Source organism: Myxocyprinus asiaticus, chromosome 9 (assembly GCF_019703515.2).
Source record: "Myxocyprinus asiaticus isolate MX2 ecotype Aquarium Trade chromosome 9, UBuf_Myxa_2, whole genome shotgun sequence".
NCBI classification, from domain to species: domain Eukaryota; kingdom Metazoa; phylum Chordata; class Actinopteri; order Cypriniformes; family Catostomidae; genus Myxocyprinus; species Myxocyprinus asiaticus.
Genome location: NC_059352.1, coordinates 12,427,044 through 12,454,993, shown reverse-complemented (window position 1 = coordinate 12,454,993; position 27,950 = coordinate 12,427,044). Strand labels below are relative to the sequence as shown.

Sequence of the window (27,950 nt, the reverse complement as noted above, 5' to 3'; positions counted from 1 at the left end):
TAACACTTTCAAATTTAAATAATATATTGTTTCTTTGTCCCATTATAGTAATAAGAATGTGATTTTTCTGTAATTCGGTAATGAGATTTGGGTAGGGGTGGGATGATGCTTACTTGAAAATACTGTCTCAATGCAAAAATATTATCCTAAAAGAGGCTTCATTTCTCTTTTGATTTTAGGATGAAATACGCACAGTACATGGTGAGATTTACCTAAGCAGTAACTGACCACAAATTTACTTTCCTGACAAAATCTTGATTGGTTCATTGCGCATAAAGTTGCTCAAGTTCAAGCCCATGTTGAAGGCTGTCTTGTTGGGCACTTCTCATGTACCTTACAGTCTAGCTGATCCCACAAAAGCTCAATGGGGTTAAGATCCATAACACTCTTTTTCAATTATCTGTTGTCCAATGTCTATGTTTCTTTGCCCACTCTAACATTTTCTTTTTGTTTTTCTGTTTCAAAGGTGGCTTTTTCTTTGCAATTCTTCCCATAAGGCCTGCACCCCTGAGTCTTCTCTTTACTGTTGTACATGAAACTGGTGTTGAGTGGGTAGAATTCAATGAAGCTGTCAGCTGAGGACATGTGAGGCATCTATTTCTCAAACTAGAGACTCTGATGTACTTATCCTCTTGTTTAGTTGTACATCTGGCCTTCCACATCGCATTCTGTCCTTGTTAGAGCAAGTTGTCCTTTATCTTTGAAGACTGTAGTGTACACCTTTGTATGAAATCTTCAGTTTTTTTGGCAATTTCAAGCATTGTATAGCCTTCATTCCTCAAAACAATGATTGACTGATGAGTTTCTAGAGAAAGCTGATTCTTTTTTGCCATTTTTGACCTAATATTGACCTTAAGACATGCCAGTCTATTGCATACTGTGGCAACTCAAAAACAAACACAAAGACAATGTTAAGCTTCATTTAATGAACTTTTCAACTGTGTTTAATATAATGGCAAGTGATTTTCTAGTACCAAATTAGCAATTTAGCATGATTATTCAAGGATAAGGTGTTGAAGTGATGGCTGCTGGAAATGGGGCCTGTCTAGATTTGATCAAAAATGACTTTTTCCAAATAGTGATGGTGCTGTTTTTTTGTTTGTTTTTTTACATCAGTAATGTCCTAACTATACTTTGTGATCAGTTGAATGCCACTTTGGTGAATTAAAGTACCAATTTTCTTCTGAAACAGCCAAATCTGTACATTATTCCAAACTTTTGGCCGCCAGTATATATATATATATATATATATATATATATATATATATATATATATATATATATATATACAGTTGAAGTCAGAAGGTTACATACACCTTAGCCAAATACATTTAAACTCAGTTTTTTACAATTCCTGACATTTAATTGTAGAAAACATTCAGTTAGGATCAGTTAGGATCAGTTAGGATCACTATTTTAAGAATGTGAAATGTCAGAATAATAGTAGAGAGAATGATTTATTTCAGCTTTTATTTCTTTCATCACATTCCCAGTGGGTCAGAAGTTTACATACACTTTGTTAGTATTTGGTAGCATTGCCTTTAAATTGTTTAACTTGGGTCAAACGTTTTGGGTAGCCTTCCACAAGCTTTTCACAATAAGTTGCTGGAATTCTGGCCCATTCCCACAGACAGAACTGGTGTAACTGAGTCAGGTTTGTAGGCCTCCTTGCTCGCACACGCTTTTTCAGTTCTACCCACAAATTTTCTAATGGATTGAGGTCAGGGCTTTGTGATGGCAACTCCAATACCTTGACTTTGTTGTCCTTAGGCCATTTTGCCACAACTTTGGAGGTATGCTTGGGGTCATTGTCCATTTGGAAGACTCATTTGCGACCGAGCTTTAACTTCTTGGCTGATGTCTTGAGATGTTGCTTCAACATATCCATATAATTTTCCTTCCTCATGATGCCATCTATTTTGTGAAGTGCACCAGTCCCTTCTGCAGCAAAGCACCCCCACAACATGATGCTGCCACCCCCACGCTTCACAGTTGGGATGGTTCTCTTCGGCTTGCAAGCCTAAACCTTTTTCCTCCAAACATAATGATGGTCATTATGGCCAAACAGTTACATTTTTGTTTCATCAGACCAGAGGACATTTCTCCAAAAAGTAAGATCTTTGTCCCCATGTGCACTTGCAAACTGTAGTCTGGCTTTTTTATGGCAGTTTTGGAGCAGTGGCTTCTTCCTTGCTGAGCAGCCTTTCAGGTTATGTTGATATAGGACTCGTTTCACTGTGGATATAGATACTTGTCTACCTGTTTCCTTCAGAATCTTCACATGGTCTTTTGCTGTTGTTCTGGGATTGATTTGCACTTTTTGCACCAAACTACGTTCATCTCTAGGAGACAGAATGTGTCTCCTGAGCGGTATGATGGCTGCGTGGTCCCATGGTGTTTATACTTGCATACTATTGTTTGTACAGATGAACGTGGTACCTTCAGGCATTTGGAAATTGCTCCCAAGGATGAACCAGACTTGTGGAGGTCCTCAATTTTTTTTCTGAGGTCTTGGCTGATTTCTTTTGATTTTCCCATGATGTCAACCAAAGAGGCACTGAGTTTGAAGGTAGACCTTAAAATTCACCCACAGGTAAACCTCCAATTCAGTACACCTCCTATCAGAAGCTAACTGGCTAATTGTCTAAAGGCTTGACAACATTTTCTGAAATTTTCCAAGCTGCTTAAAGGCACAGTTAACTTAGTGTATGTAAAGTTCTGACTCACTAGAATTGTGATATAGCCAATTAAAAGTGAAACAATCTGTCTGATAAAAATTGTTGAAAAAATTACTTGTGTCATGCACAAAGTAGATGTCCTAAATGACTTGTGTTTTAATGACTTCAACCTAAGTGTATGTAAACTTATATATATATATATATACATACACACATACTCAAAAAGTATGTGCTCAAAAGTTTGCATACCCTTGGAGAATTGGTAATAAATGTACCATTTTTAAAGAAAACATGTGTGAGCAGGCAAAACACATTTCTTTTATTTCTTATGGTTTTCATATTCAGCTGCAGTTTATAACAGAATGGCACAATCATAAAACAAAAAATGGCAACAAAGAAAAAAATGAAATGACCACTGTTCAAAATTCTGCATACCCTTAGTTCTTAATACTGTGTTTTGCCCCCTTTAGCATCAATGACAGCGCACAGTCTTTTGCAATAGTAGTCTATGAGGCCCCAAATTCTTGCAAGTGGTATAGCTGCCCATTCGTCTTGGCAAAATGCCTCCAGGTCATGCAAAGTCTTTGGTCATCTTGCATGAACCGCACGTTTGAGATCTCCCCAGAGTGGCTTGATGATATTAAGGTCAGGAGACTGTGATGGCCACTCCAGAACCTTCACCTTTTTCTGCTGTAACCACTGGAGGGTCAACTTGGCCTTGTGCTTAGGGTCATTGTCGTGCTGGAAAGTCCAAGAGCATCCCATGCGCAGCTTTCATGCAGAAGAATGCAAATTGTCTGCCAGTATTTTCTGATAACATGCTGCATTCATCTTGCCATCAATTTTCACAAGATTCCCCGTGCCTTTAGAGCTCACACCCCCAAAACATCAGTGAGCCACCACCATGCTTCACAGTGGGGATGGTATTCTTTTCACTATAGGCCTTGCTGACCCCTCTCCAAACATAGCGCTTATGGTTGTGACCATAAAGCTCTATTTTGGTCTCGTCACTCCAAATTACAGTGAGCCAGAAGCTGTGAGGCGTGTCAAGGTGTTGTCATTTATGGCATTGGCACAGTAAAGGCTTCTTTCTGGCAACTCGACAGTGCAGCTAATTTTTGTTCAAGTATCATCGTATTGTACTCCTTGAAACCACCACACCGTCTTTCCAGAGCAGCTGTATTTCTCCTGAGGTTACCTGTGGGTTTTTCTTTGTATCCCGAACAATTCTTCTGGCAGTTGTGGCTGAAATCTTTCCTTGACCTTGGCTTGGTATCAAGAGATCCCTGAATTTTCCACTTCTTAATAAGTGATTGAACAGTACTGACTGGCATTTTCAAGGCTTTGGATATCTTTTTATATCCTTTTTCATCTTTATAAAGTTCCATTACCTTGTTACGCAGGTCTTTTCTGCTCCCCATGGCTCAGTATCTAGCCTGTTCAGTGCATCCACGTGAGAGCAAACAAACTCATTGACTATTTATACACAGACACTAATTTCAATTTAAAAAGCGAAAGGTGTGGGAAATTAACCTTGAATTGCCACTTAAACCTGTGTGTCACCTTGTGTGTCTGTAACAAGGCCAAAGCATTCAAGGGTATGTAAACTTTTGATCAGGGCCATTTGGGTGATTTCTGTTATCATTATGATTTAAAAAGGAGCCAAACAACTATGTGATGATAAATGGCTTCATATGATCACTATCCTTAAATAAAATACTGTTTTTGCATGATCAGTCATATTCTCAAAATCAATGCCAAAACGTAACAATTTCTGCCAGGGTATGCATACTTTTGAGCACATCTGTGTGTGTGTATATATATATATATATATATATATATATATAACAAGAAAAAACTTACTAAGAAAATTATTATTGATATTGCTACAGTTGACCACTCCAGTACTTCAGTATCAGGTTATTAAGAGTGCAGTTAGAGATCAGTGGAGACAGGTAGGCTGGAAAAGCCTGGCGTCAGCATGTTGGCTGTATTTCTTAATTCAAATTTCAGAGAAGACAGATGGAAAATGGGATGGCATAGAAAACAGATAGATTGTGTGTATATCAGTGTGTGCATTACCTCATATTCCAGCTCCTCTCTCTCTATCTCATGCTGCATGCCCTCTAGGAAATCGTTGGCATCAAAGTACTCATGAGCAGGAGAGTGTCTATAAAACAAAGTCAAACCATAACACAGATATTATAGAGGGACTGTACTGCTCTGCGAATTCAAAACGCAGTCATCGATCTGTCCTGTGACATACAGGTTTGGCTCAACTATGCTTAGATTCAGAAAAAAAACAGTGACTACACTGCAAAAAATAATTTTTTTAAAGTCGGCATGAAACGGAAGTTGCGACGGTACTGTGACGTATTTCCGAGTGAAACAGCTCATCGAACAAAAAAAAAAATGTAGGGCAGGGATTTGAGTTTATCCATTGGTTGTTGATTGGATTATGAAAATTGGGCATAGCATAGTGGACACACCTACCACCATGCTGCTTGAGTCAGAGCCGGTTACTGGTGAAACTGAGCAGCGATCTCAACACATTTATGATCGAACTGATAACATAAACGCACGAACACATCGCGGTCTTTGCTTACGAAGAGGGTGCAGCTGATGAAAAATTAGTGAGTAAAGGAAAACAATACACTAAATATAAAGGGAAAAAACACTTACTCGTGCTGTGCATCCCAAGATAACTGCATTCAAAAATATAAATAAATTCCTGAGGCATCCGAAGCGTTGTATTCAGTAGTGATCACCGCCGCAATTCAGGCATGAAATATCTCGAGCACAACCGCAAATTTGCCATTATTCCTTCTCATTCTAAATGTAAATTCAAGCCAGCTGACCCATAATCAAGGAAGTTTGGCTTAAGGAACAATAATTCTGAAGCTAAACAGATGAAAATACACCTCGCCATCTTCACCAACATATGACTGACGCTACGTTCAACTCTATGCAAGGTTGTGGTATTTATAAGAAAGGGGCATGTTAAGCAGACTAAATGATTGGAGAAGTCCTGCATATGTAACCAGAGAGAAGTCTGTCGTTTCTCTGGAAGATCGCGTTATTACATTTTGATTTAAAATTACGAGGTCAAAAATTATTATTATTTTTTTTTTAAACAAAACATGCATGGATGAACCGTTCACAATAAAATCAATAACGTGCATTTAGAAAATAGATAGGGGTGAATTTTCATTTCATGCCGACTTTAATTTGTATTTTTGTCTTGTTTTCTAGTAAAAATATCTAAACATTCTTAAAACAAAATAAACTTAATTCAAATGGGAAAAAAGTTAATTTTTATTTTCAGATTTTTTTTCTTGTTTAAAGCAAATTTGCAAAATTTTCTGATTTCTCTGAAAACAAGACATAATACAATTTTGCTTGTCAAGTAAATATATATTGTTCTAAGAATATTTCGATATTCTTACTGGAAACAAGACAAAAATACTAATTAAGAAAAAAACATTGTTTGTAGTGTATTTATTAATCCACATTTGGCTGGACAATCAAAAGTAAAGAGCACATGTATGAGGAGGACTGGAGATACTTGCATTTGTATAACTTGTTTCTGAAGGAATATAAAGACATCTTTATGGTTCTTAACTCCTGAAGAGAGAGAGTCCAGTATCTCACAGCAGTCGTAGCGCGCATGCGCCAATCAGCCTGTGTATGCGCACACAGTTATATGGAGTATAATTTCACAGGTTCGCGTTCGACTGTACGTATACGTTGAGTGTTTGCGTCAAAATGGAAGTATACCTAGGGCTTTATGGAATGAAATCAGTGTGGATGAGCTGCCAATTTTGTCATATTTGCACTTTGCAGTTCATGCAAATCATGTTCACCGTTGACAAAGCATAAAATTAATAAAAAATGTATGTTTAAAAGTTGAGGGAAAATATAGTTCATCAAGTAATAACAAACATCTGTGCAAATGAGATATCAACACTGCTCTGTTTCATTTAGTTAAGTAGCAAGACAAATCTAATAAATTCCTCTCTCATGGCAATGAGAAAGGTAAGTTCCTGTCTTAAATTAGAGTCAAACCCTAGGGGGACACAGACAGAGATGAGAGAGGACAGAGTGTGGAAAAAAAGAATACAAATCCAAATAAATGACAGCAGCTTAATTTTGTATTGTGCCCTGGGCCACAACTCTGCCAGTATGACAAGTATATTAAAGTCCAGCTGCGCTGGTAGACCAAAATTTGAATTCCTTGTTAAGACAAATCACAATGACAAATAATTGCAAGAACTTCAATGTGTCTTTGGAAAAATCTCACGAAAAAATGTAAATAAATAAACTGAAAATGAAGCCTATTTTAGGATAATTAATTATTCCTTAACAATTAAACAAATAAACCTCTTTCTCATTACCATATTACATTCAGATTTTTTTATTACTTTTCAGTTTTATTGTAATTCCCATTATTCTCAAAGGTGGTTCTCATTAGATTCTCATTACTCACTGTGTTACAGTATTTTTTTTACTTTATCACATAAACAAAAACACTTTAATATAATGCTTTTATTTCAATCAGTGTAAATGAAAGGCAGTAAAACAAATACTACCATGACATACAGTTTAAATATCTCATATTTTTTGCATTACGTTAAATGAGGATGAGTTTATTTTGGAATGTATTTTATTTTGAGGATTTATTTTGCATTACGGTAATGAGAATTGGGCAAAGGGGTCTTAATTGTCATTAAAATAATAATACAATGACACAGCAAAATATAATTTCTTATTTCTTTACTTTGATTTTGGGGTGAAATATTTTTGATAGGTTTCGTGAGATTCATTCCTTCAGTGAATAACATCTTCACTGTTTAGCTGCATCCTCATATGCGTCACTCATAACTGAAAAACACTCATTGAGCACTTTATTAGGAACAGTATGGTCCTAATAAAGTTCCCAACGAGGTCTTCTGCTGTTGTAGCCCCATCCGCCCCAAGGTTTGACCTGTTCTGAGATGCTGTTCTGCTCACTACAATTGTACAGAGTGGTTATCTGAGTTACCGTAGCCTTTCTGTCAGCTCAAACCAGTCTGGCCATTCTCTGTTGAGCTCTCTCATCAACAAGCCATTTCCGTCCACAGAACTGCCGCTTATTTGATTGTTTTTTGTTTTTGCACCATTGTAAGAAAACTCTAGAGACTGTTGTGGGTGAAAATCCCAGGAGATCAGCAGTTACAGGAATACTTAAACCAGCCCGTCTGGTACCAACAATCATACCACGGTCGAAATCACTGCGATCACATTTTTCCCCATTCTGATGGTTGATGTGAACATGAACTGAAGCTCTTGACCTGTATCTGCATGATTTTATGCATTGCACTGCTGCCACACAATTGGCTGATTAGATAATCGCATGAGTAAGTAGGTGTACAGATGTTCCTAATTAAGTGCTTAGCGAGTGTATGTCATGTGCCTTCTGATTGGCCCAGGGAGCTGTCACTCACCCCTCTGGCAGCAGGTATTGCTCAAGTACATCCACAGGTGCAGCAGATGCAGGCAGCTTGCTGAGGGCCATGATATGCTGGAAGGTGATATCCGTCTGGGTGCTGATGTCCACTACTTGGCCATCCCCAGTTGGACCTGCAGGTTTAGGCCTCGGTGCCCTGCGTAGCACCTGGACCATAATGGGTTCTTTAGCCATACGGAAGGCCTCCACTGCCTGGTCGTGTGTTGACTTGGACAAGTCCTTGCCATTGACCTGTAAAAAACAAACAAACAAACAAAAAAAAACACAATATTGATGTTAAAACCGGTATTAGCTTGAACGTGCATAGAATCATAAATTACCAAACTATTTTTGTTTCCAGTTTTTTAAAAAAAAGGAAAAATTCTATTTAATGGTGCTTACTCGGTAAAGCATCACTATTAAAAATTGATCATGCTTAGGGTTAGGGATTTAAATAAAAGCTATCCCATAAGTATTCTACTTTGGCGTGTAACTCTACTCGCATGGTTTGTGCTACGAACATGAAGACTACCTCAAACTGTGCAGCTTGTTGAGGAGAGGTGTGCTTACTTTTCTAAGTAATCAGACTTATGATGTTTGATAAAATGGGCAAAAATAGATTTATACTGAATAAGGGACCTAAGCCATATCTAGTATCATAATAGTATAGAGACTTGGGAGCTGGTGACAGTCTGAACAAGCATTGTGCTTACTGACTGATTGCAATGGACTGTAGAATAAAAGCTACTCAACCATATACAGTAAACCTGCAGTGAGAGGACAAATTCCTTGAAAATGAAAACAGAATGCAACAGAGCATTAGAAAACAACTATTATAACAGAACAAAACTTATGTAATGCCTATCATGGATTTCACTGAGTCAGATCTAGACTCAGCTAAACAAGAGCATAAATTAGTTGGTACTCTTCTGCTAATTAAACAGGGTCGTTACACAAGCTGAACTGGGGGGTTGGTAAACTAATTTCATTAAGTAATTTCAAGCTGAGGGCCACCCTGGAAGATGTTGATGGTGCTGTATGTTGACTTGAGGAAATGAACACAAGCTTCAGGGCCAAAGCTTGGTGCACCAATTAAGAGCAGAGCTCCACTCATTAGGGTTGAAAGGAATAAGAAAGAAGAGGTTCACAGCAATCTTTTAGTGCAGAGAAACAAGACCAGATGGGGACCAGAGTTGTACACAAAAATAGCCATTTCAAAATTGCAACTGATTGCTGCTGCCCTGACAAAAAAGTACTGTGGTGGTATAATGTACAGTGATGGTATAAGATGGCAAGACCCTGGTACTATGATATGTGACTTAGTACCTAATCTATTATGTTCCTGTGTGTCTATGCTCTCCGTATATCAAGTTTCCTAGACAGATCCCATTGGTTGCTTCCACTGGAAATCCCAATTCCAATAGACCGCCCAGTTTAAAACCATGCCAAAACCCATTCACAGGAGCTTTTGCTGAAGTCACTGTATTTATACGTTTGATTCACTAGCCATTATTACATCCATTCATTTGGTTTGTTATTGTATGTTCACAATCTCATTTCCTAGTCACGTTTTTGTTATTAATCGTTATGTTTGTCACAGTTTTCGTTATTGTAATTTTGTTGTACTATTGAGAAGAAACAGACAGGTAAGAGGTCATGTTTCGTACATTGTAAATACATGTAGGGTTTCTATTCTTGTATAGACACACCAGGTTAGGAGCGAGTGCCACCTGCTGTACGTTTTGTGTTTTTCTAGATAGATAGATAGATAGATAGATAGATTAGGTAAGGCGTCTGGATGCTGAAGACATTTTTATTTACTCTTTTGGTTTCAAGTCAGTTTAGAGGTTAAAACATTGTAGCTAGATTTTAATTTCACTTTTCACCAATTTACTTATTACTTTACACTTTTGTTTAAACCACTTGATTATGGCACCGTATTTGCCCTTGTTTATTGTCATTTGTTTCAGCACACAAATAATTTTAATATCTATATTTAATGTTACACCCTTACACTATCATGGAGTTGAAAATTGTTTTGGGGGCTCGGCCGGGATTTGAACCCTGGACCTCTCACACCCAAAGCGAGAATCATACCCCTAGACTATGGTTAAAAAAAAAAATTAAAAATTTTTAAAAATAAAAAAACATTTATACTGTACAAACTACAGATTCTAGCCCCTAACCCTAAACCTACCCCTAAACCTAACCCTCACAAAAAACTTTCTGCACTTTCAATAAAACATCGTTTAGTATGTTTAAGCGATTTGAATTATGAGGACACTAGAAATGTCCTCATAAACCACATATATAGCATAATACCCTTGTAACTACCAGTTTGTAACCTAAAAAAAAAAGTCCTCGTAAACCACTTAAACCACTTTGTCCATTCTGACTTTTTCTTTTAGTTTTTCCTGTTTTCCAAAAGTGGCTTTTTCTTTGCAATTCTTCCCATAAGGCCTGCACCCCTGAGTCTTCTATTTACTTTTGTACGTGAAACTGGTGTTCAGCAGGTAGAATTCAATGAAGCTGTCAGCTGAGGATGTGTGAGGCATCTATTTCTCAAACTAGAGACTATGATGTATTTATCTTCTTGTTTAGTTGCACATCTGGCCTTCCACATCTCATTCTGTCCTTGTTAGAGCAAGTTGTCCTTTGTCTTTGAAGACTGTAGTGTACACCTTTGTATGAAATCTTCAGTTTTTTTGGCAATTTCAAGCATTGTTTAGCCTTCATTCCTCAAAACAATGATTGACTGACAAGTTTCTAGAGAAAGCTATTTCTTTTTTTGTTGCCATTTTTGACCTAATATTGACCTTAAGACATGCCAGTCTATTGCATACTGTGGTAACTCAAAAACAAAGTCAAAGACAATGTTAAGCTTCATTTAACGAACCAAAGAACTGTGTTTGATATAATGGCAAGTGATTTTCTAACACCAAATTAGCAATTTAGCATGATTACTCAAGGACAAGTTGTTGGAGTGATGGCTGCTGGAAATGGGGCCTGTCTAAATTTGATAAAAATTTACTTTTTTCAAACATTGATGGTGCCTTTACATACTGACTTTACATCAGTAATGTCCTGACTATACTTTGTGGTAAGCTGAATGCCACTTTGGTGAATTAAAGTACCAATTTCCTTCCGAAACAGCTAAATCTATATATTCCATATATATATGGGTCAAAGACGAGACGTCCCCATTTTGTGTCCGCAACGAATTAAATATACATAGAAAACCTATTAAATGCAAGTGTCTACTTTAATGTTTCAAATAACTTTTGCAGAGATAAAATGCCAAAATATGGGTGAAATAATGTTCCAAACTGCGAAATTGTCATTCAGTGTAATGGTCCAAACTTTGATTTTACCATTACATCTTTAAATAAACAGATAAAATACCAAGTAAACAAATATATATTTGTTTTCTTGGCATGTTCAAATAAGTGTTGGCTGTGTTATATTGCAAGGAATATGTCTTATTGTTTTTCTTAAGTATTGAAATAACCAGGGGACTTTTGTCCCAAATATGCAGTTTGTTAGAGGTCATTCAGTGTAACAGGATCAAGAAGCCATTTTGAAATCTCATCAAAAACTAATAGTCATTCAGCAGTCTGTGACATCATCAAAAGGTGCCCTGAAGACCGTGTGGTGATGCAGCAAGGTGAGTTTATTGCTCTTAAATATTTGATCATTTCACCTTTTCATGGTGTGGTAAGTTACAAAACCACGTCATTCAGTGAAATGCCAAAAAACACTGTTATTGTTAGAATTTTTGAAAAATAAGTAGATGTTGTGAATAATTGTGATTAACTTTACTGGTCAAGCTCACTATTTGATATAGGTAGCCAGTTGATAGCCTGCAATATAAGCTGAAGTAGGAGTTTCGTCATTCAGGGTAATGTTTTTGTCATTCGGTGTAATGCAAATTCTCTGTTACATCACAGTGTCATCCATTACACTGAATGACAGTATCAGTGTTTAGATAACAATTTTAGCATTTTATTTACATTTCAGATAAATGAGGGATGTTTTACACTGACAAATATGTGTTAAAATGTATAAATATTAATATTTTAATGCATTTTTGTATTTTTTAATAAAGATAATTAATATTATTGATTTATTTTAGATGCACATGAACAAAGAGAGAGTTGCAAGGCACCGCCAGAAAGTAAATACAGACCCAGTAGCTAGGGCAGTGCTTTTAGCAAGGAGACGAGAAAGGTGTGGAGGATTGCAATTGTCAGAATAATAGCTTACCACTTTTTCAGGACAGAGAGTCCCCCCTCCCTATGTCAAGTTCAAGAGAGGCCACTGAAGGGATTCCCCACCCAAAATACCCATCCTGATAACATGTCATTTATGTTGGCAAACAGAAAGTATTCATAATTAATAACACTGAGTTTATATCCATGTCAGTAATTTTATGTTCATGTCAATAATTGCGTGAAATCTGCATTTCAGCTATCAGAGAAGCAAGCAAGCAGACTTGGGTGGAAATCCTGATCACCCAGCAATCAGGAATTTTATCAGATGCTGCAGCTCAGAAGAGGCGAAAGCAATGGCGGGAAAAATCAAAGAAAACACATGGCAGATTGGGAGAAGTTTATTGAGTAGGCAGAACTGTGTGTGTGTGTGTGTGTGTGTGTTCTTTAAGTTCTAAGTTCTCAATGAAATGAGAGATATAGAATATATTGTATTGCCACCAATGTTTGTTTTGTTTATACGGGTATAACAATCTGTTCTTCTAGTGGGCTACACAACCTGTAGGTTTTTAAACTTCCCACTGTTGTACCTTTCAGTTTAAAGGGCTTTGTTATGCATGTTGTTCAGGTTGCACCATTATGCACATGCCTCATAGAATAAAATGCTTATTCTTTTTCAACATCTGCTTAAGCTGTCATTTACTCAAGAATAGTATTAAAACTAATTTAATGATACAGACTAATACTAAAAATATTGCAATAATGGGAACAATGACAATACCAATATACTCTCTCGCTTTTTGACAAAACATCATTCAGAGTAACAAACCATGGTCATTCAGCGTAACAGATATATAAACCATATACTTATTCTGACCTGTACTTATTAAAATATATAAAGGAATATGTGATCATACTAAATTGTATTATATTTTAAATGAATTTCACTTCCTTACAAAAACTTCTTGCTGACAAATGGGTAAACCCTAGTGGTTTGAAGGATATTGGCAAAGTATAAAGATTTAAATTTACAACTAATTAGTATTTGGGGGTTGCACTGTGATCCTTAAATAGTCTTTTAATATGTCATCAAATGACTGTTGTTATAAATATGCTTGACAAGATTTTATTGTATATAAACTATTGTTACACTGAATTACATTTTAGTGGGCGTCCACTATAAATCATGGTAAAAAGTATGATAGCCACTATTTTTTGCTAAAAAAAAAACAAAAAACAAAAACACTTAAACAGGACTCATTCTAATGTAAAGTAAAAATTTAAGGTTGTATTACACTTCAATTTTTTTGATGCTTGAAAACCCGTTTTCGTCTTTGACCCATATATATATATATATATATATATATATATATGTATATATCACACTGAATCCTTACCATATTCATCCTTAATAATAACCATGGTAATAGCAAGCGGTCAACTGATATGGGCTCTTTTTAAAGGCCAATGCCAATATCTAGAGACCAGGGTGGCTGATGGCCATTGTAATGCTTCCACACAAAACTGCTGATATCAGTTTTACATAAGATTTAAAATTCACTAGAAGCATTACAAACAGAAAATATTTCCCATCAGTTGACATGGCTGTAAGTAGATTTTGGAACTGATACTGGGGGAACTAACCCTTCTGTTAATCACCCAAACTGGGATGATTATCCGCTGATGCCGTTAATCTCAAATTGGCCAAAATTATCAGTAGTATTTACATGAAATTACAAGGTACTTCAAGAAATATCCAAGAATTATAATTTTCCAAAAATAGTGATATTGCCACACAATGTAAAAAAACAAAAAAACAAAAAAAAACAACAACATTGTAGTACTATGGTACATATTGTACTTTTCTGTTAATGTAATAAAAACATGTATAAATAATTTCTAGAAAATCTTAAATGAGATTACAAGGAGCTTCTTTCAGGCATAGTGTAAGACCAAGGAAATATCTAACACAAATGTCCTGAAAATGGTTAGGTTGACGAAAACCTAAACTGACTTCATAAAGATGTATAAGCACAACAGTCTGTGTTAGTATGGCTGCTAACAGGATACTTAACTTTGAGTGAACCATCTCTCTTATCTGAGAGCTTACAGAGCTTTTCCCTGTGTGCTCGTCTCAACGCACACAGCATTCCCCATTTGTTCAGTCCTGATTCCTGGACGAGAGACAGCTTTGATAGGATCAGTGCTTGAGGAACTCTGCAAACAGGTATGCACGGCCGCTCCAACACACAATTATACACACACATAAGCTAAGTACAAGATGATGATGAAATTCAGGAAAAAAACCTAAAGAATCTGGGTGATGCAATAGTTGTGAATACACAAATACCTTATTAGGGTGAACACAAATCCAAATATTCTCACCCAGATTTTTGCATAAAAATAGTCAAATTTTGGGATTCATTTTCTGACAGATATGCATATTTTCTCTAGTTGAAATCCAGTTCTACTTTACTGGGTATTTCTGCACCATGGCTAAAGAATTGAACAACCTCTCATAGAGTTTTAGCAATTTATCCCTTTAAACCCATTCTGCATCCAATATTCTGTTAACTTCTGCTTCTAAAAAAATCACTTGTGAGAAATGTAAAGATACTAATTCACAGGCTGCTGGATCCAAAAAGATTTCTAAACAGACAGTAATATGTGCACACACTGGGCATTGGAATACTCCAGCTGTGAAGAGGGTACATGCTCACTAATAACCAAAACGGATTAAAACTAATCCCAGCCTGAGGGATAATTGGAACATCCAGTATGACTCCAAATTCTGAAACATAAAAACGGAAATAAATAAATAAATAGTTCACCATCTCTATGAAATAAATGAATGTGGAGGAAGTCTTCAAAACCAACCTTACAAAAAGTACAATGGCAGTACCATGGTACAGTGATGGTATCAGATGGTTATACCAAGGTACTTTTATAGATGTACCAAGGTCCTGAATGATAACCATATTCATATATTATGGTATTTACAAGGTACTTCAAAGAATAGCATGGTATTCCCCTAGTACATGTCCAAAATGTGGCATTATCAAGGCATTCAGAGGTAATTAAAAAATACCATGGCATTAGTAATGTTACATATCCAAAAACCACGGTATTACCAAGGTACTTAAAAAAAAAAATACCATCATTAATTCTGTTTTTTTTGCCACTGCTGTTACTGAAGATGCCAGTTCTGTTGAATGGTAATAATATGATACTTTTAGAGATACACCAAAAAGTCACGAATGATTACCATATTATATAATATGGTATTTACAAGGTATTTCAAATAATACCACTGCATTACCATGGTACATGTCCAAGAAACATGTTATTATCATGGTACTCAAAGGTACTTCAAAAAATACCATCGGTAAATAATTTTTTTTATTCGTTTTTTTTTCTCTTTAAATTCTCAACTTTCTTTGCCAATTTTCATTGTAATTTTCATTTTAGTTCTTTATTTTACCTTTTAACTCCTTGTATTCATTTCTGTATCAATTTTATTTCTTTTTCTTAAAACCGTTTCTCTATTTTCACCTAGTTTTTGTAAGAGACAAGTACATAGGAATCCATCTCCTTCTTGTAGCCCACGACCCCCAACACAAAGTCTCAACCCTGGAAATGTTCTGCCTGACTGCAAAATACTGTGAGTATTCCCCACTTTCCAGCATGGAGGAGGAGGACCGGGGCCTCCATTCACTCAGCTCACCTCTGACACAGCCTGCAACCACCTCACTGAGGAGCCACACACCAGAACGGAGCAAACTGAGATCTTCACCCTCTGTTTAACAGAGTCCCACTGGGATGGCCACTCATTGATGACACCAGCAATGACATATGTGCTGTTCCATTAGACTTCCATTGACTGAGTCAGTGAACAGGAACAATGTTTACACAGAACACTGACAAAAAGTAATGTATGAAATGCCAACATAATGTCTAATTTAAAATATCATAAACTACTGTTTTACCTCAGAGACAAGCTTTTTATGGTTATCTTAATGGAGAGGACAAAGTTGGGACAGTCATAAAAAAATAACTACAATTATTACACTGCTCTCTGGAAAACTTGATTCTGATTGGTCAATCACAGCATTCTGTGCTCCATTTCCAGTTTATTAAAGGTGATAATTGCCTTAACCACAGGCTGACATAGTATCTTCACCTTAACAAGAAATTTGCAAGAATTCCATGGCTCTTGGACTTACAGGTCTTGATCTGAGGCCATGTCCACACTTGTACATTTTCTGATGAAAACACTACGATTGTGCTATGTTTACGCCTCTCATCCACACTGGAACAGCATTTTCCTCCACCAAAAACACTTCTGAAAACACTCTCTAACACAGCATACTTTGGAAAACGATGACACTAGGAAACATTAACGTTTTCAGCCATAATCATACTAATGTGGTTGAGGCCATAGTCTTGGTGTTGGTTTTTGGTCTGGATCTGGGCCTCAAGGGGTCTAATATTGGTGTGGGTCTTAGAGGGACTGGTATTGGTCTGAGTATTTGTGTTAGGTCTTGGTCTGAATTTGGGTTTCAACGGGTCTAGTCTGGGTATTATTAGATGGATCTGCCACTTTTCCACCAATGGGCCGAACAGTTGTCATTGAAAAACCGTACTGTTCCGTGCCGATCCGGGCCAGTTGGCATGGTTACAGTTTTTTTTCCACTGTGGTGCAGTGAAACCAGGAGATCTATTTGTGGTGACGGCATGAAAGGTAAACATTGGAGCGCGTGCACTATGGAGGATGATCGCATGTTCCAGTTTTTAGGACTGCTTTTTCCCCCTGGTTTTACTCTGCTAATACACAGACAAGACATAGCCCATGTTGCAAAAAGGAAGGCAAAGAGAAAAAGGCGAGAGGTTTATCATCATGAGGGCTCACGTATGCCACCGGACACGAACACGCAGAAAGGTGAAAGTTCCTAGACTAGCTAAAAAGGATATTTATTGTAAAAATATTTTATCAGGATTATATGAAAATAGTATCTGAGAATATACTGACATATTCTGAGTTTTAATGAGCTCGTAATCTGCTTCCCTGATGTAAAAGGCATGTAAAAAAAACTAAATGTATGCTAAAATACTAGTTAAACCATCATCATAAAATCATGAAGATACACTAACATACACTCTTTTTTATTAACTTTTATTAACCAGCAAAATATTAGTAAACTTGTCAAGCTAGAAACAACAAAGCACTATAAGTTACCTTGGCGTTGGCAAATTGACAAGTACACGTACTAAATCCATGCAAACAGTACGGCTGAGTACGGTATGGTTCGGTGCCGAACCATGCTCAAGCGGAAATGCTACTGTAACTGTTCCTTACTGTGCTCAGAACCGTTCGGCCTGATGGTGGAAAAGCGGCTTTTGTCTTTGTCTTAGTGAGTATTACATTCATCCTGGGTCTGGGTCTAAGGGGGTCTGCTATTGGTCATTGGAGGGTTCTTGAAAGATCTGGTCATGGCTCCAACTTTGGTTTGTACCAGATTATACTGAAGTCGAGGCAAAATCTGCCTGTCAATCATATCTGATGTTGAGTTGATTGGATCGGTTTCCCATCTACACAATATAAAAGAACTTCTCAGTAACCATTAATTGTAAAATATCAAAATTAAGGATTCCTTGTGAAAGATTATTCAAGACTACAACACAGACTCTTGAAAGATATTGACGCAGATTGGGAAACACTGATAAAAATAAATAAATAAAAAAAAACAGTTTACAGATAAAGTTTAAGCTTATGGGTTTATTTTCAGAATCCAGAATCTAACTATGTGTGAGTCCGCTTTGAGTCTTATTTCCTCTTTCTTTCAAATGTAACTGTCCTGAAAACAGCAACGCAATTTGTCAGGGCTTGGTATGGTCTCTCTATGTGTATGTATGTGTGTGTTATAGTCAGTGATGAAGGTTTTCTTGGCCGACTTGAAACACAGCAACCTTTATATGCTGCGGCATGCCATCCCTGTGTGGATTAAGCAGCAAGCAGAGGGAAACTAATGCCAGTGATAAGCATGGACGCCTGCTAAAAGACACTGCTGTTTACTCGCTCTTAATCCTGTTTAAGCATGAAGCATTCTGTTATCCAGAGAGGATCAATAGAGGGAGGCTATATCACTTCCTTCAAGCTTCCTGTGTCTATGCTTTCCTCTTATGAGTTGTCCGTCACTTTCCGTTGGTGAAAAATACTTTCCCACACTCTACCAAAGCTGGTTTTACCACAGATTCAGGTGTAAACAACCAAGATAAAATGTTTAAAGACTGCTCAGTCTTCACCTGTTACCCTACCTATGTGAGCTGTGGCTGAACATAACCGTAATTTACAAACTCATGTAATTGCTAGCCATTTATTTGACATAGTATAATGACATATACTATAAAATTCCATCTGGATAAAATCACTTTACAGCAACTAGAACTACCACTAAAAATTCTGAAAATATCACAGGACAAAGGTCTTTAGCACCAATGAATGTTAACACTTGCTCTTTAAGCTCTTTAAGTCTGCACTTTTTTAAATCACACTTCAAAGCCACACAGCAAGCAGTTATTAGGCACTAAGAGCATGCTCAGTCTGAATCTACATGAGATTTAATAGCGTTTCATCATCAGCATTCAAAATCAGCCAACTGCTTTAGCGAGTTCAAACTTCTCTGTTAGCATGTTTTATTCATGAATCAGCATGGACACCAGGGAAGCATGTCGCTATTCAGCTCCCCCAACATGCATACACACGATTTAGGCTGTTAATCATGTTCTGTCACATTCTAAAGAATAACAAATCTCTGGAGTGAACCCTGCTCTCTGATAAAATGCTAATTGCGATTTAGCTTCACAGAATTGGGTCTATTAATATAAATGACTCTGAATAAAGTAATCATTTCGTTGAGGTGCCATATGCAATACTCAATCTAAAACTTTTTTAAAACAGTATTTTGCAAATTCTTCTATAATTAATATGCATGTAGCTTTTATGACCTCGTATTAATTGAGAGACTACATGAAATACTTTTACTTTAAAAATAATTTAAAGAGTCCATAGACGTATTATGGGTCCACTACCAACATACTGCAATTATAAAACTGACAGCGGAAAAAAAAAGAGCAGACCCCTGTTGTTAGACAGAACAAAGCGCTTTAAACAAAGGCAGACATAACATCATGCGTGAAAACAAAAACAGTTGGGACATTTAATCTAGTCTTATTTCAATTTAATTGAGGAGAATCGGATGCATCTGTGCAAATAAAGCTGTCCATAAAAAGATGCAGGGGCACCTGTGTTTGTCTATCCCCATACAAAATCACATCTATGCCAGACTTGTGGAGACTAATGACTGAACAATGCTAATCTATTCATAGTGTACGTTGAGCCCTCTCATAGACTACAGTGATCTATGCATCATGCCACTTACATAAAGCAGTAACAACATCAAAGAACATATGTCTCAGCTTAGTATTGTGTATTAAAGTACTAAGAAAAGGAATTTAGTTTATATTTGTGTCAAATCCATTTTTAATTCGACATTTCTGAAATTCTTTGTTTAAATTTAGGTGTGGTTGGTCTATAGAACTGTAGTAACATAGTAAAGTGCCCACCTTGAAAAGTAGGCCTATCCAAAATTGTAGACAGGGCCAAAAGTAATGTAATTATAAATATATTTACATTTCATTTAATAATGAGAATTACAAATGTAAAATTTTACCCAATATTTATGTGTGTTACTGCATGCATTTATTATTCGTGTTAAAGTTGCCTATAGAGCTGTGACGTCAATTTGTAGGCAAACATGGAAGTCTAATTCACTATGGTTTCCCTCTGGATAATCCTATGGGTTTTTAAAATGGGGTTTCTGAACTTACAAGTTAAATAAGGTCTGTGGTAAACATTACTTGACGATACATGGATGTTTTGTTCTACAACATAAATTACACATTTTCATAACTCAAATGTTAATTTTGAAGCCAACATGTGTTTAAAAAAGAAAAAAAGTATGTAATTTATGTTGTAGAACAAAACGTCCACGTATCGTCAAGTAATGTTTACCACAGACCTTATTTTACTCATAAGTTCAAAAACCACATTATAAAAACCATAGGAAAATCCAGAGGGAACCCATGGTGAATTCTCTTACAGGTTTTTGGACAACAATCTGAACAGCTCTATTGTGATGTTAGCACAGCAACATGTGCTGATGAAAAACCCAATTAGAATCAATCATTTTAAACCATTCACTTTAGAGGCTTCATTTCAGTAAGCTGCCTATAAAAGTAGTACACCATAAATTAGCTTACTAAGTTTTGGAACAGAGCTTTTTTTTTGTTTGGAAGTAATATTCTTTGGGGAACTCTTTTCGGTCTGTCCTTTACATGTAGTAAAAATATGTCTATAATATAAGCAGTTTGTCCATGTTATGTCTTTATCTTGTCCATTACTTTGCTACAGTGAATCAGTATTTTGTTTATAGTACTCTTTATTGTATGTCAATATTGTCATGTTACATCTGTATTTAATCTCTTCACGTGACTCATTCCATCTGTATCATGTCACTTTGTGTATATCTTTGTAATGCTCTGTCCATGCTTTGTCTACCCATCTCTCAATGGCAGTGGTAGAGTGTGTTAGAGTGTCAGCCTGCAGACTGGAGAGTAGTGATCTCTCCCGGATGACTGCTGGCCACCTGCTACAGCGTGAAACATCTGTGAAAGCGCAGTAAGGAGGACCTGTCCCTGATTAAGCTAACTAAGCTGCGCTCTGCCAAAATCCCCATGGCACGGGTGAACCACTTTGTTTTTGCATCTCACCTCTGTAAAGACTAATTAGGGGACGAAGGGGAGAGTGACAAGGCTTGATAAAGGCCGGGTTAACAAAGTCCAATGCCACTAAATTACAGAGAAGTTTTCGCGAAAAATTATTAATTTATTTATTTTTTACATCAAAACGATACACACCGAGTCCGATGATGAATTTTGTCTTTCTCTGGAAATATCTAATTTATTTTTTTCATGATCTGAAATTATGTGGGAAAAAATAGTGTGAATAAAACAACAATAGATCATCACAGTAGGATACTATAAAGTCTTTGTGAAGGAGTTCATAGACATGCATGAATTCATTTTAAAATCTTATCATGGATGTTTTTCATGCTGAAAATTCAGACTTGGTGGTAATACTGTAAGCCTTAAAGTCTAAAGGAAATCAAAATGGACCCAATTTACTTCCTTAAAATCAGTACATGCTATCCCCCCCAAAAATATAAAATAATAATAAAACATATATATACATATATATATATATATATATATATATATATATTATTTCTATTTACAGTTGAAGTCAGAAGGTTACATACACCTTAGCCAAATACATTTAAACTCAGTTTTTCATAATTCCTGACATTTAATCATACAAAAAACATTCCCTGTCTTAGGGCAGTTAGGATCACTACTTTATTTAAGAATGTAAAATGTCAGAATAATAGTAGAGAGAATGATTTATTTCAGCTTATATTTCTTTCATCACATTCCCAGTGGGTCAGAAGTTTACATACACTTTGTTAGTATTTGGTAGCATTGCTTTTAAATTGTTTAACTTGGGTCAAACATTTTGGGTAGCCTTCCACAAGCTTCTCACAATAAGTTGCCCATTCCCACAGACAGAACTGGTGTAACCGAGTCAGGTTTGTAGGCCTCCTTGTTCGCACATGCTTTTTCAGTTCTGCCCACAAATTTTCTAATGGATTGAGGTCAGGGATTTGTGATGGCCACTCCAATACCTTGACTTTGTTGTCCTTAAGCCATTTTGCCACAACTTGAGGTATGCTTGAGGTCGTTTTCCATTTGGAAGACCCATTTGTGACCGAGCTTTAAGTTCCTGGCTGATGTCTTGAGATGTTGCTTCAATACATCCACATAATTTTCCTTCCTCATGATGCCATCTAATTTTGTGAAGTGCACCAGTCCCTCCTGCAACAAAGCACCCCCACAACATGATGCTGCCACCCCCAATCTTCATGGTTGGGATGGTGTTCTTCGGCTTGCAAGTCTCACCCTTTTTCCTCCAAACATAACGATGGTCATTATGGCCAAACAGTTCAATTTTTGTTTCATCAGACCAGAGGACATTTCTCTAAAAAGTAAGATCTCTGTACCCATGTGCACTTGCAAACTGTAGTCTGGCTTTATGGTGGTTTTGGAGCAGTGGCTTTTTCCTTGCTGAGCAGCCTTTCAGGTTATGTCAATATAGGACTCGTATTACTGTGGATATAGATAATTGTCTACCTGTTTCCTCTAGCATCTTCACAAGGTCCTTTGCTGTTGTTCTGGGATTGATTTGCACTTTTCACACCAAACTACGTTAATCTCTAGGAGACAGAATGAGTATCCTTCCTGAGCGGTATGATGGCTACGTGGTCCCATGGCGTTTGTACTTGCACACTATTGTTTGTACAGATGAACGTGGTACCTTCAAGCATTTGGAAATTGCTCCCAATGATGAACCAGACTTGTGGAGGTCCACAATTTATTTTTTTTCCTGAGGTCTTGGCTGATTTCTTTTGATTTTCCCATGATGTCAAGCAAAGAGGCCCTGAGTTTGAAGGTAGGCCTTAAAATACATCCACAGGTACACCTCCGATTCAGAACACCTCCTATCAGAAGCTAACTGGCTAATTGTCTAAAGGCTTGTCTAAAGAAATTTTCCAAGCTGCTTAAAGGCACAGTTAACTTAGTGTATGTAAACTTCTGACCCACTGGAATTGTGATATAGTCAATTAAAAGTGAAAATCTGTTTGTAAACAATTGTTGGAAAAATTACTTGTGTCATGCACAAAATAGATGTCCTTAAACGACTTAAAACAATAGTTTGCTAATATTAAATCTGTGGAGTGGTTAAAAAATTAGTTTTAATGACTTCAACCTAAGTGTATAAAAACTTCTGACTTCAACTGTGTGTAATATATATATATATATATATATATATAATCTCTGAAACAACCATTCTTTTTCAGGTCACCTAGCTATTTTATTTTTCAACCTCTCCCCTCTTACCATCTGTCATATAGAGATCACTTTCCATGATCCAATCCATTTCACTCAGAAGTACATCACAATTCAGAAGTAAATGGATTGCAAATTTTGTTTTATGTTGACAGAGATTTATCTAAACACACTCTTTATGGGAACCATTTAATTTAGGTGAATTTCTTGAAGAACTTGGAAAGACCTGTGTAAAGCCACTAGCATAAATGTGTTAGCTAGCAGCACTCATCAAGCACTAACTTAATCTGAGCTCAAGCTTCACTAGTCTGACTGTTTTGATACTCTAATTAAAATGAAAGCCTTGCATGAGGCGCAGACAGGCGCCATGACCATTACCGGCCACTTGAAGAGAGATTAGGAGCCACAGGGCTGTCAAACACAGTTTCTAGCAGTCGGCCAATATAGACTCATCAGGGACAAAGAAGTCAACATCTCCACATGGTGCATACCTTTCCTGCTTTGAAGCTGAGAGCACAGAGTTCAGCACAGTTAGAGATAGATCACGTTTACTCTGAGATGGCGAGGAGTGTTCACGCTGCATCCTCGCTCAGTTCTAATTATTTTAACTGAAGAGGAAAATGACCCTCTCTCGACCTGTAGGTTTAAAGGGACTGGGAGGACTAATTCTCTTTTCTTCTTAGTGGTTTTCTTAAATGAGGCCCCTACATTGAAATCAATAGGCTGACTGAATGGTTGTTTTTAAACACAGGAGGACTTTTTTGGGAGCAAATGTTGCACGGTGGAGGCTAAGCTGTTCTTCCATGATGAATCCTTGGCACTAAAGAAGTGCAATACATACAAAAATTAAAGAAGGGAAAAGCTTGTCTCTTAAGTTTATTTATACCATTGAACTGGGACAGCGGCCAACCATAAAGGTTTAAATAAGTGAGTGAAACAATGAGGGACTAAAGAGTTGGTTAAGGAGTTCCAAATCAAGAACCGGTTCCATTGTTAATAAAAATCCTGGAACCAACTGATTTTCATGACATTTGATTCCACAACGGTTCTTGAACATCTGCATTCTTCCGATGATGTGGACAGAGCATGACATTACAATACTCTGACAATGTTTCCTGCGCCTTTACTGAATATGCAATGCCGCTGCATAAGATATGACGTTTTAGCTAAGTTGTGAGCTTTTAGTCTGAACTGAATGATATGAGATAAAAATTGTGCATCGCAGAGTAATAAAAATATCATTCATAGACAACACATTTTTATATTGTGTTATCCTCTTTGGTTGCATGCAACAACAAACATACAGTGTATCGATTTATGATCGAATGACATGGAGTCAAAAATCAGGCCATGTCCACACTAATCTGTTAAAGTTTAAAACCTCGTTTTTCAAATTCCTAAAGTCATTGTTTCCAAAGTATGCGTTATGGAGAGCATTTTCAAAAGTCTCCATTTTCGGTTGAGGAAAAATGCCATTCCAGTGTGGATGAGAGGCGTAAACGTAGCAAAATCAATGTGTTTTCAAATGAAAACGGATAAGTGTAGACGTGGCCTCGGTCTCAAATTCAAGATTAATTAGTTTGCATTAGTTGGAAACTATTGCTACCAAAAATAGTACTGTTTTTGTTTCATATTTTTGTTTAGTATAGAGTTAGGACCAATATTTTGTGGGGTTGGTGCATTTACTAGCACTAAGGAAACATCCAGACTAATTTGTTTTAAAACTCTGTTTTCCGTTTTTTATTTTTTTTTCTGACGTCAACTTTTTCCAAAGTATGCGGTAATGTAGAGCTTTTTTTTTTTTTTTTCAGTGGAGGAAAACATTGTTCCAGTATGGATGAGAGATCCATTTTCTAACAAAAACGTATTACCGTAGATGTGGCCTAAAAGAACCGTTAATGGAGCTGTTAAAGAACTGTTGAGGAATAGTTTTGTGGAATCAAAATAAGAACCAGAAACATACAATTCTTTATAATTCCCATCCCTAGAGCTATGTGCATGCCCTGGAGCACATGGGCCAATCATATATTGTTTGTGTATACATGAATCTCTCTCTGTAAATGTGTGTGTTTATGTGAGGAGGATGCATTCTTCAGGATCATCAATTAACCTCTGGGGAGCTCTAAAAGAGAGAGTAAGAGAGAGGGAGAGAGAGTCAGAAAGAGAGAGAGAGAGCAGGCATGCTGCCAGACACCCTAATGAAGAGGATCTGTGTGTATTATCTGGGGATGGGGCCAGTCAGGAGCCTGATCCGCTGTATATGCCATCTGATTCACCATGGAATACAAACACACACTGACAGACCTCCCATCCCAATAATGCATTATTTCCAGAAAAGCCGGTTTAATCCACAAGACCAATGCCAATCCATTGCAATAATGCAATCCCATATCGCAATATCATACCAGAAATGCTACAACATGCTGATATGTGGTTTATGCACATGCTTAAGGGGCAGTTACACTAGGCTTTGAGCATGCAATTTTTTTTTGTTCAATGCAATGGACAAGGATATGATGTCATGAGGGAGGGCTTCTTGTCTAAGTAAATAATACAACACAAATAACAAATAATATTATATTTAAAATGTTAAAATATATTGTCTACTCTCTTTCCTGCAACAATAAAACACACAGCTTTAAAGAATGTATTCTTTGTATTGAGCCAAAGGGCAGCGTGTGATGTTTCGATCTTCTACTGGTCACACGTCCTCTTGTCATACGAATTCACAGTTCAGAGTTCACCACAGTGGGGGAAAAAGGCTCATTTTCATAAAATGTTATCTAAACAGTTTAACTCAACTTTGTTAAACTGGATATGAAAAAACATACTGTCAGTTTATATAACCAACAAAGTAGAATTAAAAACCTTAAAGGCTAGACCTCCATAAATTATCGACCAGCTATCAATTATATCAAAAACACTACAACACGCAAACGCACGTGTGGTTTATGCATATGCTTAAAAAGGTCAGCGGTAATGTTTATGTCTTGTGGCTGTACTTTTGAATCAATGTGTATTTTATTGTTTATGTACTGGTGACCAGCTATGATAGCCTTTTCAACAGGGACCCTCATCCAAATTATCTAACCATGGAAGTTTCACCTATCATTTGACACAGTAAGTCTTCAAGGGAACATGGAATGGGAGAGTGTCTTTTTTTGATGTTTCAAGCCAGACAAGAATGATACAAATGGTTGCATAATCTGCAATCACCACAGACAACATAGCCATATCAAAGCTTTTTAGATGACTTATCAATGTCTTACAATGTGTGAAGAATGGCATTTGATGTTAAACATGGATAAGTGTCTTTGTCTGTCAATTTCTTGCTCAGTCTGGTGTCAGTTAGGAGTAACTGGCAAGGATCACCATTAGAGAAACCAGCATGGTTCCCTTTACTAACAGCCTGCCAATCAAATGTAATTGACAGCAGCATGACAGATGCAGTCTGATAGAGAAGTGGGTTTGAGAAATGCTCATGTGATGGCCCTAATATATGTCTTTGTCTCTTTTCGTCTTTCATTCATTTTTCCAACATGGAGTGATTTGACAATTCCTTTGAAGGCCAACATCGGCCGTTGGGTTGTTAACAAACAGAGAACATTTACTGTTGTGGAGCAAACACAAATACAGAGATATATACACTGGGTCCTTAAAGGAATAGTTCAACCAAAAATGAAAGTTTGCTGATAATTTACTCACCCTCAGGCCATCTAAGTTTCTTTCTTCATCAAAACAGAATTTAAGACTTTTAGGATTTCATTTCAGGCCTCCTCCTCTAAACAATGCAAGTGAATGTACTCGATTTTTTAATGGTCCAAAATGCATATTTAGGGTGCATCAAATTAATCCACATGACTCCAGTCAACAAATAAAGTTCTTCTGAATGCAAACGATTGATTATTTTGAGAAACAAAACAATACATCTCTGTGATGTGCGCTCATGAGAGGGATGACAAGCTCGTTGGTAAGGTCACGCGTCACGTGGTGGTGGAGTCAGGAAGCACGTCATTGTTTACAAGAGAAACTTGCACAGAGCATAGACCAAGTGCCGTTCACAAACCAAAACAGTCCAAAACAATTTCAAAACAATATAAAATAAAAAATCATTTCCAAATAACAATAAAAAATTAAAAAAACAGTATAAACAATGACATGCTTTGTGCCTCCTCCTCCACGCGTGACCTTACCAACGAGCTTACGTCATCCCTCTCATGAGCGCACGTCACAGAGATGTACGGAAGCGAACATTTGTAGTTAAAAAGTATATAAGTATTGTTTTGTTTCTAAAAATAATCAATCGTTTGCGTTCAGAAGAACTTTTTGTCGACTGGAGTCATGTGGATTATTTTGATGCACCCTAAATATGCATTTTGGAATGGAGTACATTCACTTGCATTGTTTAAAGGAGGAGGCCTGAAATGTTCTGTTTTGATGAAGAAAGAAACTCAGACACATCTTGGATGGCCTGAGGGTGAGTAAATTATCAGCAAATGTTCATTTTTGGGTGAACTATTCCTTTAACAGGAGAGAAAGCTTTTAGTCCCGTTTTCA

The 27,950-nt window shown here is 36.8% G+C and overlaps 1 protein-coding gene across 4 annotated transcripts in view; it reads right to left on the bottom strand.

The window, feature by feature from the left end:
- The window catches only part of LOC127445625 (E3 ubiquitin-protein ligase PDZRN3-B), a 148,512-nt gene that overhangs the window by 5,074 nt on the left and 115,488 nt on the right, over positions 1–27,950 (bottom strand). For 3 of the 4 annotated variants that reach the window (XM_051705811.1, XM_051705814.1, XM_051705813.1), the window contains 2 exons: positions 8,162–8,415; positions 4,761–4,848 (listed from right to left, as the gene is read on the bottom strand). In XM_051705811.1, the coding sequence (XP_051561771.1) occupies positions 4,761–4,848; positions 8,162–8,415 (342 nt within the window). Of the gene's footprint in view, positions 1–4,760; positions 4,849–8,161; positions 8,416–14,446; positions 15,242–27,950 lie in introns of those variants that run through there. The other variant, XM_051705812.1, reaches the window with a different exon arrangement.